This window comes from Choloepus didactylus, chromosome 4, assembly GCF_015220235.1.
Source record: "Choloepus didactylus isolate mChoDid1 chromosome 4, mChoDid1.pri, whole genome shotgun sequence".
Classification (NCBI taxonomy): domain Eukaryota; kingdom Metazoa; phylum Chordata; class Mammalia; order Pilosa; family Megalonychidae; genus Choloepus; species Choloepus didactylus.
Genome location: NC_051310.1, coordinates 146,880,816 through 146,897,176, shown reverse-complemented (window position 1 = coordinate 146,897,176; position 16,361 = coordinate 146,880,816). Strand labels below are relative to the sequence as shown.

Below are 16,361 nucleotides of genomic sequence, written 5' to 3'. Positions count from 1 at the left end.
ATTCACGGGAGGAAGTCAAAATATAACATTGATGATAACATCATTAATATCAACTCATTTCAGGAGTTTGGAAGAAGTTGAGTCCAACCCTCACGGATGCCTTTGAGGGGTTCAGGATTACAGTGGAGAGAGTAACTGCAGATGTGGTAGAAATAGCAAGAACAAGAATTAGAAGTGGACCCTGGAGATGAAACTGAATTGCTGCAATCTCATAAAACTTGAACGGATGAGGAGTTGCTTCTTATGGATGAGCAAAGAAAGTGGTTTCTTGAGATGGAATCTTTGAGCATTAGAATACTATATAAACTTAGTTGATAAAGCGGCAACAGCATTTGAGAGGACGGACTCCAATTTTGAAAGAAGTTCTCCTGTGGGTAAAATGCTGTAGAACAGCTTTGCATGCTACAGAGAAATCTTTTGTAAAAGGAAGAGTCAATCAATGCTGCACACTTCACTGTTGTCTTATTTTAAGAAACTGCCACAGTCACCCCCTACCTTCAGCAACCACCACCCTGATTAGTCAGCAGCCATCTACATTGAGGCAAGACTCTCCACCAGCAAAAAGATTACAACTGGCTGAAGGCTCAGATGATGATTATCTTTTTAGCAGCAAAGTATTTTTAAAATTAAGGTATGTACATTGTTTTTTTAGACATAGTTCTGCACACTTAATACACTACAACAGTATAATGTCAACACAATTTTTATATGCACTGGGAAACCAAAACATTGTGAGACTTGCTTTATTGTGCTATTCGCTTTATTGGGGTGGTCTGGAACCAAACCTGCAATATCTCCAAGGTATGCTTGTATTCAAAATAAGATAGATGGCTTAGGTTCCTTTAAAAATTTCATGACTCTGTAGTGAATTGCAACTCAGTGGCCTTTTCACAGTGAATAAACAACTTAAAACAATTCAAATCCCACTACTCCTCAACTCCTTTTAAATTCATTTGGCAAAGCAATGGACTTATCCATTTTCCAGTTAAATCTCCTTTGCAGTGTAACAAAGAAGCAGCATAAAGAAAGAGATCACCCAGCTAGACACAGTGCTGTATAGTTGATGTATACAAATAATTGATCTATAGAAAAATGGTTTATATAATTATAAAGCAGCATTCCAGTTTGCTTATTTTGGTTGCAGGTATTCATATCCCCTAAAGGGTACAGAGAAAAATTAATCTTTTCCAGGAAGACAATAATACAGTAAAGCTTCTTTCCTTCTTGCTCAGCCTAATACCTATTCACAAATGAAAATAATTCTGAGTGCTATTCCTCATAGAGATGCTCACAAATTCTTTAATCAGAGAAATTATGTAACAGACTATCTGGCTTGATCCTTACTCTAATAACAAATAGCTCTATCCCAGGAGACCCAGGTTTCCTAGAAGCTTCCTTGGCATTTCACTCCCATCATACCATCACTTTCATTTTCCCCATCCTCACCCAAAGGTTACACAACTATTCTGATGCAGTAACATACACTGTAAGATATCCACCAAAATCTGGCAGAGTTGAGCAAACACTATCTACTCAAAAATCTCATTGACCTGACTTTCTGAGTTTAATTTCCTTATGAATTAATTTCTTGCAAATGTCAGTATCAGAAGTATTTCAATGGCAGTGTGTGGTTCATATGCATTTATTTCTTCACGGGTTCTTTGGATATGGTCAACCCTATAGGCAAATGCTCTAGAGGGGATACTTTGACAGTAATGCTCCCCCAAGTCATGCTAGCAGATGATCAAAATGGAAGAGAAAACTAGTGGGCAATTTCACCCTCCCCACACACCTTGTCAAGAACCATTAGTCACTATTGCCCTCCACAAATCTGGAGCACATTTACTTGAAGGTCTCCTTGTGGTTAGTTATCTTCTAAGAGAATTAAACAGAGCAGAAAACTCAGAACCTCTGGATTGAGAAAATTCCACTCTGTACACAGAAGTTCACTGACTCTACTGCCTGGACTCTGAATCCTGCTTTTTGAACAGAATAATTTGCCAGATTTGTCCTTTTTAGCTGAATGACCAATCCTGGCTCAGCCTCACCAACTTCGTCCGATGTCACTCTGCCAGCAACCCAAACATTAGCGATGTGGAGCTCTTAAGAAAAATGCAAACTCTTGGGCTCTAACCCTGAGATTCTGATTCATTAGGTCTTGGGTGGGTCCCAAGAATTTGCAATTTAAACAGACACCTTAGGTGATTCTAATAAAGGCAATCTCAGGAACCATTCTGAGATTTGGGGGAAGGAAATGCATGTAAGCTCTTTGTTAGACTGAAAAAATCTATATCCTATGGCTGCTGATTGCTTGTATCAAGGAAGATAGCTAGGAAAAGTGAGAAAAAAGGAAACAGGACTTCAGTAAGTGATACCATGACAGAAGAAACAATTTCTTCCCCAATTTGGACCCTTGTTTGAAAGCTTTTATGGTTAATTCCAGTGTATTCTTTTTACTTAGAGAAGTTCCCTGAAAATGTAAAGAACGTCTTCTGTATTCTGCAGAAAATATTTTTAATGCAGGAATGATTACAACATACATTCGGGTAATGATCAAAATATCAAGGGTGGCCCTTCTGAATGAACTAATGAAACTGAAGTTTGTGTGCGTGAAGTCTGAAAACAAATAAGCAATTTTCTTTAACATATCACAAACATTGAAATCAGTTAACAAAAATAAGGACCAAACATTTTAATTAGTGCCATGAAAACGGCAGAAGCAAATGTAAAATTCAAAAAGTAACTTTACTTAGACTTCTATGGCTGAAATGTCCTCCTGAAGAAGGGCTGCAGTTTGCTACTCAGTCTCTGCTGGGGTAGGCATGGTATCTTGAGGGGCGTTAGCTTCTGCTGGTACAGTTACAGATTCTGCCACAGTAGCAGTGGTCTCTGCTGGAGCAAGGCTGGCTTCTGGATTGGAACTGGGAGTGGCCTCAGCTAGACCTGGAATGGTCTTGGTTAGATTTGAGGAGGTCTCTGTTTGAGAGGTTGAGGTTTCTTGACTGGAGCTGGCATCTGCTGAACTGGGTAGGATATTAGCCTGAACGGGTGTGGCTTCTTCTGTTTCCAATTCTGTTTCCTGATTTTGAACTTCCTCACCTTCTTCTATCATAGCAGGTGGTAGTTGTAATAAAGTCTGATGAAAAAGCCAAGAACAATATGAATTCAAGTGAGAAAACACTGTAGTTTAATTAATTAAAGCTAAGCTCGCACATTATCTTCCTAACATAGAGCTCTTTTCTAAAATACTGCTGACCATTTTATGTTACACATGTGACAACTCTCACTGACGACAATGGCCTAGGTTTTGCTAACTCCAAAGAATATGTCTACCTGGATGTCACCTATTAATGATCAAAGTACATATTAAAAAGTCACAGAGGAAAAACAACAAGAAAAGCTATTAGATTGTTTAGCAAAAGAATTTGCTGTTAAACTTCTGTGAAAGACAATGACTGACTAGAACTGATTGCCGTATTAACTCAAAACTAGGGCCAACACCAATCAAGGAGCCCTGAGAGAGGCAGAGAGGAGCCGAGCCTTGAGGTAAGGCCATGGCAGAGAAAGAGCAGAGATAGAAGACAAGGCTTCTGTCCATATTCAACTAGAAAACGAGTAGCTCTATATATTTGCCCTCTCCCTCCACCCATGACAGCCTTAAGCTGAGGCTTGGCTTATCTTCTGAGGAACTCTGTTTAGCTTGCAGAAAACTGAAATTTTTAAAAAGTACCATTCACAGTAACAGACAAAAAAAAAAAAAAAAAGAAAGAAAAAAAAAGAAATATTTAGCAATGAAGCTAGCAAAATATGTGTAAGGTCTGTATGCTGAAAACTACAATACACTGACTAGAGAATTCAAAGCAACATAAATAAATGGAGATATACTATATTCATGGAATGGAAAACTCAATATTGTTAAGATGTTAATCTCCCCAAACTGATTTGCAGAATCAAAACAATCATACTCAAAATCTTGGCATGATTTTTTTTGGGTAGAAATTGACAAGCTGATTCTAAAATGTATATATAGAAAAGTAAAGGAACTAGAACAGCCAAAACAATTTTGAAAAAGAAAAAAGCTGAAGGTACTGGCAAAATAATAGAAACAAAAATCAATGGAATAAAATAGAGATCCTAGAAACAGACCCACTGAAGTAGACTCAATTGATTTTTCCACTAAGATGACAAGGCAAAAAGAAAGAAAGAAAAGTCTATTCAGCAAAAGGTGCTGAAACAATGGGCTATACATATGCAAATGGATAAAATTCAACCCATACTTCATACCATATAAAAAAAAATTAACTTAAAATGTATGATAGCTTTAAATGTCAAACCTAAAAGTATAAAACTTCTAGAAGAAAATATCAGAGAAAACCTTTGTAGCTTTAAGTTAGGCTAAGATTTTTTAGGACATAAAAAGCATGAATCATAAAAGAATAAATTGACAAGTTGGACTTCAAAACTTAAAACATCCTTGAAAGACACTGTTAAGAAAATTAGTAAAACACACATTCATTAAAGAATTTGTAGTTAGACTGAACACAAAAACTCTCAAAACCCAAAGTAATAAGACAACCCATTAAAAAAACTGGCAAGAAACTGAACAGATATATCCCCAAGGAATATATATAGATCCAAATAATCACATGAAAAGATGCTCAACATCAATAGTCATTAGGGAAGTAAAACAACAGTGGATATTTGTTTCTATTAGAATGGCTAACATAAAAAAACTGACCATATCAAGTGTGTAGGTGAGGATATGGAGTAACTAGAACTCTCAAACACTACTTGCAGAAACATAAAATGGTACAACCCTTTGGAAAAGTTTGGTAGCTTTTTAAAAAGTTAGACACATATCTACCATATTATACAGATATTCCACTCCTAGGTATTACACAAGAGAAATGAAAGCATATGTCCACACACAGATCTGTATAGGAATGTTCATAGCAGCTTTATTTGTAATAGCCCCAAACTGGAAACAAACCAAATGATTAGGTAAACAAACTGTGGTACATACATGCAATGGCACTATATTCAGTAATAAAAAAAGAAATATCAATATATGCAGCAAATATGCATCTCAAAAGAATTATGCTGAGTAAAAGTAGGTAGATAAAAATAGCACATAGTATATGAGTCCATTTACATACATTTCTATAAAACAGACTAATCTATAGTGACAAAAAGCAGATTGTTGCTTGCCTAGGGACAGTGGGAAAGGAGGTGGTGAAGTATAACAGGAAAGATTACCAAGGAGCATGAGGAAACTTATGGGGATAATGGATTTGTTCATTATCTTGATAGCAGTGAAGATTTCACAGGTATTATTCTTAAGTCAACACTTTTCAAATTATATACTTTAAATATGTGGAATTTATTATATTGCAAATACACCTACATGAAAATATTAAAAAATATGAATATTATAGGAATAACAACAGGCTACTATAGTTAGTTGGTTTTCCACAAGAAATCAATACTTTAAAGGTTTATTCTGCAAAAGAGAAGATTTTTCCTATTGCAAGAAAAATAAGAGAGTCAATTTAGAGAAAACTCACCTGATGATAATGATGTGTAGTCTGTATCAAATGCATATACATGTTGTATACAAAGTTTGCCATCTGGGGCATATTTTTTATTATCTGTACTTCATGAGATGGTCTCTCTCCATTCTAGAAGGCAAAAAGAAGGTTAAGTATAGAGTGAAAAATCCTAGAAGCTAACATTTCAATCAAAGATCATCTTATATTAGGGTTTGGAGGACACAGACTAGTAAGATGACATATGACGTAAGCAATGTGAATCAAAAAGGACTTCATGAAGTGTAGTGATTCAATTACATTTAGAAGAGCTAGAGACTAGAAGAGCTAAGAATCACTGGCTTTTAACATAATTTTATGTTGGTAAGCAAAATACGGATTTAGTCTATTAATGGATGTAGAAAAATTAACAAGAGATAAGTAATCACTTGAACAGAGAGAAAAATTACCATGGTCAAAAAGCAGTGCTCTCTAATACTCTGTACACTCTAAAGTGGATACAGAAGATAATTCATAAAGAAAATATTAAAACTATTCTTCCAGTTTATAAAATGTTCTTCTAAGAAATGAGAAGTTAAGATTTACTATTTAATATATACACTATTATTCATGGTCTGAATGTTCAAAAGTTTTTTACTAATAAAGTACATGATCAAAGATTTTTGACAGAGACTAGCCTAAAAAGTAAACTTTGTGATGTCCATCAGAATTATCTGGGACATTTATTAGACTATAGATGCCTGGAATCCAGCCCCCCAGAGATTTAGATTCAGTACATCTGGGGTTGAATGAGGTGATTCTGATATAGTTTCTAACAGTACTCTAAGAAACATTGCTCTATCAATGTAAGTAAAAAGGTAAAAGCAAATGAAGAAAATTCAAAATTTGCACTTCTTCCTAAACCACCTTAGAATAAAGATAACAACTTCTCTATTTATAGTCATTAAGAAAATGTTGACAAAGTCTCCCTCTTTCTTACTATAGTTAACAACTCAGAAACCTTTAAAGGTAAAAAAAATTATGCCAATAAAAAGCATTATCTTAAAACAGAATTATTTAATGCATATAAAGTTAGAAATATTTAATATTATTAAATAGCATTTCTCAGAATAAGAAGGATGGTCGAATTGCATGTAGCAGGTGTTCCTTTTAATAAGGGTCACTTTCTGCAGAGGTCACAACTTCTGTGTACAAAGAATGCCATGCTATTACTTCAACTTTGAAACATGCACTTCAAAGCATGCAAGGTTTTGTTTCATTTTGTATGTTTGTTTGCTTATTTTCTGGTGGCTTTGCTGGGACCTGCCCATCCTTAGATGCAGTACTAGCTGTTCAGCACACCCTACCCCACCCCAAAGTGTCTCTAGAGCATAGGAAGGGGAGATGCTCTCAGCCCTTCACCCCCAGGACTTGAATCCATGAGTGCTATCTAAAGCAGTTGTTTCTAAACCTTCTGTTCATTGGTATCACCTGACCTGCCCTCCAGGTTTCTCCAAGTATAACCCTGCAGCACTTGCACAGGAATCATCTGGGGAGAGTATTAAACATGAAGTCTTCCAGGCTCTGCCCCAGACATCTTGTCAGGAATCTGCCTGTTAATAATCAGCCCACAAAAGATTGAGAACCTCTGAGCTAGAAAATTGTGTTCAGACTATAGGGTCTGATATCAAGGCTTCACTTGATCCTACCCCATCACATCTTTCCATCCTTTCCCCCCTATTTCCCCGCAGCAATATTTCTTTAAAACATTTTAAAAAGAAAGTACTAGGAGTATTATAAAACAAATAGACATGCAGAATTTAATCTTTTTTTTTTTAAGGGAGTAGGGGAAAGAACTGTACTATGAACATTTTATTTAAAACCCAATAAAAAAAACAAAACAACAAAAACAAATAAAACAAAAAAACCCAGTGAACCTCCAGAACATACTGTTAAGTAAAAAAGACAAAGCTCAAATGTCTATAGTATGTTACCTTTCATGAAAGAAAGAAGAAAATAATTCATTTCCTTGGTATAAGGGGCATTCTAAATCGGTGATCAGATTATCTGAGATGATGTTCCTAGCCAATGTGGTCACCCATAAGAGAATCCCAATTTCCCACTCTGAGAAAATGGTCTATATAATGAAGAAATAAGTCCTACCTTTCTAGTGGTTGGAAAAGGTTCCGTTGGAATTATATGCAAATGAAGTGGGCGGGCCGTGAGCTGGCTGAAAGCTGGAGTTAATTCAAAACAGTTTTGGAAGAGGGATACTCTCGCAAAGATATAAAGTCCAAGTCTGGCTCTAGACATGGCCACTACTAAGCGACGGACATCCCTTTGGGAAGCAAACAAAATAACACATTTCAAGATCGGTAACATCAGCTTTTGGCTTCTTTATTTACAAATTCTACCAAATACTACTAAACTGTGGCAATTAAAAGTTAAGCTTCTTAAAAACTTAAGAAAGTAAACATAAAAGGGACTACTTTGTTAATCAATGTTATGTGACTAATAAACCAAGTAAAAAGTTAATGCTTTATTAACCTCTACACACTGATTAAAAAGAGCCAAAGTAACTAAGTACACCAGCTACTGAATCAGTCTGAATCAGCCCTTCCTCTACTTCTTCACCTACCAAATACCCAGGCTCCACTGAAGTCAAATATTATATCCTGGATAACTGTGCCAGTTTGAATGTATTGTGTCCCCCAAATGCCATTATCTTTGTGGTCTTGTGTGGGGCAGACCCTTGGGTGCTGGTTGGATTTGCTTGGAGTGTGCCCCACCCAGCTGTCGGAGATAATTTTGATGAGATGTTCCCATGGAGGCGTGGCCCCACCCATTCGGGGTGGGCCTTGATCGGTGGAGCTATATAAATGAGCTGACTCAAAGAGGAAAACGAGTGCAGCTGGAAGTGATGTTTTGAAGAGAAGCAAGCTTGCTAGAAAGGAACGTCCTGGGAGAAAGCTGTTTTGAGGCCGGAGCTTTGGAGCAGATGCCAGCTGCCTTCCTAGCTAGCAGAGGTTTTCCGGACTCCATTGGCCATCCTCCGGTGAAATACCCGATTGCTGAGGTGTTACCCTGGATGCTTTGTGGCCTTAAGACTGTAACTGTGTAGTGAAATAAACCCCCGTTTTATAAAAGCCTATCCATCTCTGGTGTTTTGCATTCTGCAGCATTAGCAAACTAGGACAATAACTCTTACCACATTGCTTTATATTTATTTATAATACTTATGTATGCACATGTAAATGTAGTACGATGCAATAATACCATGTCTTACTCATGTATTTTGCTCTAGTATCTAGACTTAATGACTGGCCTACAATAGGCACTCAGTGTTCACAAAAATAATAATAAAAATGGCTAAATTGAATGATTCACTATATGTGTAGTTGGCTATCTGATGAATGACGTTAGTTTTCTTTGATCTATGTTTTAGAAAGATTATGAATTTTTCATAAAGGTTTGACTCAAATAAATTTATAAAAGAGAGGCTACACTTTAAATCTAATTTCACCTCACAGAGTGTGTTTTAGTGAGGAAAGATAATTTTGGTTTCAAATACAGAGGGCAGTTTTTTCCTTGAGATGCATTTATATGGCTATTTACATTTGTGAGTGCTCTATAAGTAGAAAGACTTTTGTGAACAATAATAAAGTCTGTTACAATCACTCCTAATCGCCGAAAGAGTAAGAGTACTGCAGAGGCCTAATGTTACAAAGACCATCTATTAATCAGAGACCCAGGAATTGGAAATGTCTGCCTAATGCCTTTTCATTGTCCTTGCATTATACAAGATTTTTCGAAATATCTCTAATTCAGCCTTATTTTCTATGACTTTGATAGGAATCTAGTTTCCCTTATCAGGAAGTACAGTGTGTCATCAGTACATAACATCTGTTATGTAGGTGTGTGAGGAAGGATTGATTCTGGCCGCTTCTCCCCTACCACAATTTGGAGATGTTCATTTAGGTAGGAGTTTCTGACCCACATATAAACTTGGAGAAAACATATCCCTTTTGCAGTACCTTTGAGGAATCTCTATTTGTAACACATCGAATTCATGAAGGAAATATTATTTTCTGGATAACTGCATGCTAGATTGTTCTTTATTTTCTCCAACCTTCCTTAGAACCCTAAGGGGTCATGCTATAGGTGAGTTATTCCAACAATGGAAACTATAGGTACAGTTTTAGAAATGCTTAACATAGGGTTACCAATTTCACTCCTAGATACATACCCAAGAGAAATGAAAACATGTTCACACAAAAACTGTACATGTATGTTCATAGCAGCATTATTCACAATAGCCAAATAGTGGAAACAATTCAAATGTCCATCAATCGATGAATGGGCAAATCTGATATATCCATACAATGGCAATAATAAGGAATTGCACATACTGATACATGCTAAAACATGGATGAATTTTGAAAACATTGTGCTAAGTGAAAGAAGCCAGTCACAACAGACCACATATTGTGTGATTCCATTTATGTGAAATATATAGAATAGGCAAATCTATAAGGATAGAAAGTAGAACAGCAGTTGGGTAGGGCTTGGGGGTGAAGATCGGGGTAATGATTGCTAATGATATATAGTTTCTTACTGAGTTGATTAAAATGGGCTAAAATTGATTGTGGTGATATTTACAACTCTGTGAATATACTAAAACCCACTGAATTGTACACTTAAAATGGGTGAATTGTATAGTATGAATTATAGCTCACTAAAGCAATTATTAAAAAAATTGGCAGGAAGTAGGTTTCCTTGTTCTCATGAAACTTGAGAAACAAATTATCTTCCAAGTTATTAGAAACGGAGGAATATGAAGGATTAGTTATACAAACCAAAAGTTGCATGTAGAGTTTAGTAAAATTCTAGCTAAGATTCCTAAGCTATCCGGGTAACTGGAATCATAAATAATAGTCAAATGGGCATTTCCCCTTCATGCTTGAATAGCAACCACCACCTCTCCCTATGTGGAAAAGAAGACTTTCAAAAGGAAATTTTGGTAAATATCAAGATTGATTTCTTTGGATAAAGGCATTTTTGATTAGAGAATTTTGATATGCAAGAAAATACAGAAATCAGTCTCTTTTTTTAACCCTTAATTTATAGGATTTTATCAGCATCTTTATCATCATCACAATCTCCTAGTTCTAGTGTTTTTGTTTTTCAGCGGTTTTAATTATGTAACCCATAATGATGACCCACTCAGCAGTTATAAATCTTAATGAGGAAAAGAAGCCAATAATCTCCAAATACATGCTTGACATTCAAATAAGTAAGTTTTTTATAATGCTATAGTCTTGAAACAATTTATTGAAACACTACATCTTTGAATACTCTTACAAAAACATTATCAGTCTAATGGAACTGGACAACGTTAAGAGAACTTGAGTAATTTTATTTTTTTACCCACTAAATGAAATAATAAAATAAACTCTCTTGTAGTTTTGCTAGCAAGTCATATGAGATGAAGTTTTAAATAAACCTAAACGGCTGTTCTGTAATATGTTACTTACATAAGTACATTACGAAAAAATGATAAAAACAGTGTATTGCTTGTTTTGACAGTTCTTAATCCTAGGAGAACAAGTGGCTCCTTTATCCTTTAACACTAAAGCTGAAAGACAGTGTGGGGGTCAATATCAGAAATCTTATGAAATAAAAAATTTACTCTAGAGACTTTTTACCACTTTGACACCTTCAATTTCTGACATTAAGTTTCCAACAGATATAGGATGGATATGTTAACATTTTAGGATAAAATGCTATCTCTGCATGCTACTGAAGAGTGAAACAACATTTAAGAGTAAAAAAATTCAGTGGCAATGTCAATGGTTAATCATACAAGGAATCTGATATTATTACATTCCAATAAAAAGCTCTAAAAGTTGTCAAAACAATTAATTGTAATTTAAACTTAAAAAAACTTTAACCTACTTCACAACAGAAATTCAAAACTGAAGTAGTTAGTAAAGTTCAACAATATCACAAACATTTCTTCCTTACGTACCTCAAATGCCCCACCGCCCTGGTTCGTACTAGAGAAAGAAGAATATAATCATTCTGTTGACCTTGAAATCTGTCAACAGTAGTCACCTAAGAAGAAAAAAAGGGAAATATGGTATTTCAAAAGCACAATAAAAAGACTCTAGAGATCATTTAAATAATATACTAAAAGCAAACATTTTGTCCTTAAAATAACCAACCCCCCAAAAAAACATAACCAAACACTTGGAATTGAAAGAAGGAACAGTTGATGAATGCTATGAAATAAAACACAGTAACCACATCAGGGTATGTCCTTATGTTACTCACACGTATAGCACTCTTCTTTACCTTTGCTTTTCACAATTCTAACTAAATAATTCTTCGTGGAATTAACAGTCTTTCCCTACTAGACTGCCAAATTCCATGAAGCAAGGATCGTGTCTAGCTTATTATCTGGTATCTGTTTTATGACCAGCAAAAGATTTTAGCATGCTTATTTATTATTTAATTCACACATCCCTCAGACTCATCTATAGCACTCCTCCATTGAAAAAATAAACAATCTCCACAGTACATATTGTTCAGTTTCAAAATACGTGTACACATAAGAAAGTTCAGGAAGGTTTCACAATCTCTAATATTGGAACACTCAGGATGTTTGGATGCATTGTGTCCCCCAAAATGCCATGTTCTTTAATGAAATCTTGTGGGGGCAGATATATTAGTGTTATATATAGGTTAGAATCTTTGGATTAGGTTGTTTCCATGGAGATGTGACCCACCCAACTGTGGGTAATAAACTTTGATTACATTATTTCCATGGAGGTGTGGCCCATCCATTCAGTATGGGTCTTAATTAAATCAGTGGAGTCCTATAAAAGAGTTCACAGACAGAAGGAGCTAAGAGCAGGTGAAAGACACATTTTGAAAGCAGACTTTTGCTAGCCCAGAGTCTGCCCTGGGATATGCTAAGACAGGACCCGGAGGTACTCAGAGAGAAACGTCCTGGGAGAAAGAACCAAGAACACAGGAACTGAGATAGGAGCAAGAACACAACCCGGGATCAACAGACGCCAGCCACAGGCCTTCCTAGCTAACAGAGGTTTTCTAGACACCATCAGCCTTTCTCCAGTGAAGATACCCTCTTGTTGGTGACTTAGTTTGGAAACTTTTATGGCTGGAGGACTGTAACTTTGTAACCAAATAAACCCCCTTTATAAAAGCCAATCTATTTCTAGTATTTTGCATAATGGCAGTATTAGCAAACTGAACAAAGGTTTTTTATCTTTTTTTTTCAATAATTCAACAAAAAGTTAAATGTGTACACTGTGCAAACCATAATTCATGGTCCCTACTTTTAGGAAGTTTATAAGACATTTATTTTCTTTTAAATCAATTTTATTGATGTAAAATTTACATATAACAAAACGTACCCATTTTAAGCATACAATTTGATGAATTTTGACACTATATCTGCCCATGGAACTACCACCAGAATCAAGATATCCGTCATCCTCAAAAATTTCCTCAGTCCTCTTTGTAGTCAAATCTGCAATGCTCCACACATCCCCAGCCCCATTCAACCAGTGATCTGCTTTCTGTCACCATAGATTATTTTTCGCTTGTTCTACAATTTCATAAAAAGAGAAACATAAAGTTCGTGCTCTTCTGTCTAGCTTCTTTCACTCAGCATAATCTTGTTGAGATTCATCTATGTGGTGTGTACATTAGAAGTCTGCACTTTTTTTTTTGCTCAGTAGTATTCCATTAAGTGATCTGTTTATCTATTCACTTTTTCCTGGAGATGCTTCTGGTTGGGGCTATTCTGAATAAAGCTGCAATGAATATTCATGTACAAATATTTTAGTAGACATATATTTCCTTTCTCTTGGATAAATACTTAGGAATGAAACTGCTGAGTTTTATGGTAAGTGTATGTTTAACTTTAAAAGAAACTGTCACTTGGCACCCAAAATTGCTGGGCCACTTTATATTTTCAACAGCAATGTTCCAGTTCCAGAGTTCCAGTTGCTCCACACCCTTGCCAACACTTGGTATAATGTCAATATTTTTAATTTTAGCCATTCTACTGGGTATGCAGTGGCATCTCTTTGTAATTTTAATTTGCATTTCCCTGACAATGAATGATGATAAACATCTTTCCATGTGTTGACTGGCCATTTATATGTCTTCATGCAGGAAGTGTTCAAATCAGTTGCCAGTTTTGTATTGGGTTGTCTTATTTTATGGGTTGTCTTCATTTTACAATGACTTTTATAGGAGTTCATATATTCTGGATGGAAGTCCTCTGCTGTTATGTATGGATGCTATACCTGGAAATTCTATTGCCATCCTGACCATGAGGACAGCTTATCTGGGAATTGGGTTGACACAGTGGGATGAAATGAAACTGGGTTCTTGATGACATCATTTAGCCACTCCATAACTGAACTCTGGAGCCACCCTTACTTCCATCTTCTTATTACAAGAGATAAAAACTTTCCTTGCTATTTAAGTAAGTGTTGTTGTTACTTATAAACGAAAAGACTCTGAAATTGAGTTCCTTCTATTTCTAAACTTTCTAAGTTATTAGTTTCTCATTTTCCTTCTCTATATTTCTTATGGTGTGTTCATTTCTACAATTTTGTTTTATTTACTTCCAGATCACATTACTTCTTTCTGTGTCTTGCATTTCTACCTTGCAGGCTTCCCTCACAGAAATGGTTTCATTTTATCTGTAACAGGTCACCATATTTTCTAGAGCATGTGTTTCGTCTGTTAGCATGCTTTGGTGTTCTTTCCCTCATTCTCTCCTATGTAAATGGACCATGTGCAAGTTCTCTTTTTACTATATGGTGTTTTCATGGATTAGTGATTTGCAAGAGGTTAAATTGGGATGAGCAGGATTGTTTCACAACAAAAGACTCTTTTCCTCAAATGGTCCTCTTTCTTCTACTGGTACAGTGTTAGCCCAGTTTTTACAAAGATAACTTATAAATAGTCTTTTTTTAAACAACCCAGGACCAGGAAACCTACTCACCCCAATTTCCACATCCATTATTGAAAAATAGGGACATGACTTATACTTCAGAGCATGCCTCTCACCTTCAGAAAGTATATTTTTACTGGCATTTTTCAAGGCTGATCCCCTCACTTCTCTTTCTCCAATGCTTTCTGACTGGTCTTAATCACCTGATCTGTCATCTCACTAAAAACGGAGTAAAAGAACTAATTTATAAAGCCAGGTTCACAACTGAAGTTCTAATTTCATCATTAATAATATTGTACTTGTTTTGTCATTCTTTCTAATTTATTCAACCCTTTATTAATAAAACTAAGCACCTTCATTTTTATTCGATATTACTCCATCATAATGCACAGAAATAAAAAAGCATAAAATTAGTAAAAATTACACCCTTGCAAAAAAAATTCTATATTTTTTTATGTTTATATTTCTACAATAACAGTACATAAATTATAATGTAATTTTGTTATCCATAAGTTCAGCAACAAGAACTTTAAAAACATTTACTTCTGATTACTATTAACAAAATCTTTAATGTGGTAGTTGAGATAGAAGTTCATAGCAAACCAGTAAAATTATCAGATAGGATCACCAGAAAATTATTTATAGTCCCAATTATTTCACTGCCTTGTATATCATAAAGAGGAGATAGCAAAGAGACAAAGTAGAACAATATAAATAACTCATAATAAATATGAGCCTTTCGTCCTGCCAACATGATAAGTAAGAGAACATACTGTATTTATAAAATTACCTTATTTGGTCTTCCAATCAACGGATTGCTCCCACAACGCCTATTGATTATGTCACGGATGAGATGTTTTTGCCCATTATATGTCGTTAGAATACTGATCTTGTCGGCAGGGTAGCCAAGTAGACACATGTACATAAAAAGGGCTACTACATATTCTGCCTCTCCAAGATTCTGTAATGCAAACATAATTGGATTATGCATTTATTTCCTTTTGCTTTCAAATTTATAGATAATGGTTAATCTAGCACAATTGATTCACTTACCACACCAGGAGAAATGAAGGGTTAATAACCTGGACAAGTGAACACATTTAATAAAACTGAAGGAAAACAGTCTTATCTTAGTTTAATAAATGAAAATATAGTAGGTAGTAATCATTTTCTTTTGATTTGCAAAATACTTGCGATACATGGAACAATCATGAAATAAGTTACCAAATAAAGGCTTAGTATTCCTGTGACCACAACAATCACCATAAAGATATTCTACTACAGCGCATTGCAACTGTAGTTAAGGAAAGAAATGTTAACATAAAGGAACAAAGGAACCATTAAAGAAATCAGACTAATACCGTATCTAGCAGTGTTATAGTCAACTCTCAATTTCTGTACAATGCTCTTCCTTCTTCCTTACGTTCTTAGTGTTTTTTTATGTTTGGTTTGTTTTGGTTCTCTTCCTAACAGTTGTTATCTCCACCAGACCACTTTAGGTGGGAAGAGGAGGTGGCCTCAAATTGGTTAGTCTGGCTGTCACAGAAGTTCTTGTTAAAGATTGGTGAGAAGGAGCTTAAAATTAATAGCTTAACTGAACTTGAAAGTGAGGAATAGTACACTTCTGTAGAGACTAAGTTCAAAGTATCAGATGAGAGAAGAAACTAAAATGAGAACATAAACAGAACGTGGAAATAAAAAATCAAAGATAGGAAGCTAGACTTCATGTAAAGGCAACAAAAATTATAGGAAGACCTTCAGAAAAATAATTTATACCCTGGTTTTGATGACAAACGCACACAGTCTGAGTTATCTCTTTCATTTAAATTTTCTAGTTCTTT

At 35.3% G+C, this 16,361-nt stretch overlaps 1 protein-coding gene across 1 annotated transcript in view; it reads right to left on the bottom strand.

The window, feature by feature from the left end:
• Positions 1-727: 727 nt before the first annotated feature.
• Positions 728-16,361, bottom strand: part of AQR (aquarius intron-binding spliceosomal factor) — a 133,330-nt gene continuing 117,696 nt past the window's right edge. Inside the window, exons 31-35 of the mRNA XM_037834363.1 lie at positions 15,311-15,481; positions 11,554-11,639; positions 7,689-7,863; positions 5,565-5,678; positions 728-3,136 (exon numbers count right to left, since the gene is read on the bottom strand). Coding sequence (XP_037690291.1) covers positions 2,798-3,136; positions 5,565-5,678; positions 7,689-7,863; positions 11,554-11,639; positions 15,311-15,481 — 885 coding nt within the window. The 3' untranslated portion in view covers positions 728-2,797. The remainder of the gene's footprint in view (positions 3,137-5,564; positions 5,679-7,688; positions 7,864-11,553; positions 11,640-15,310; positions 15,482-16,361) is intronic.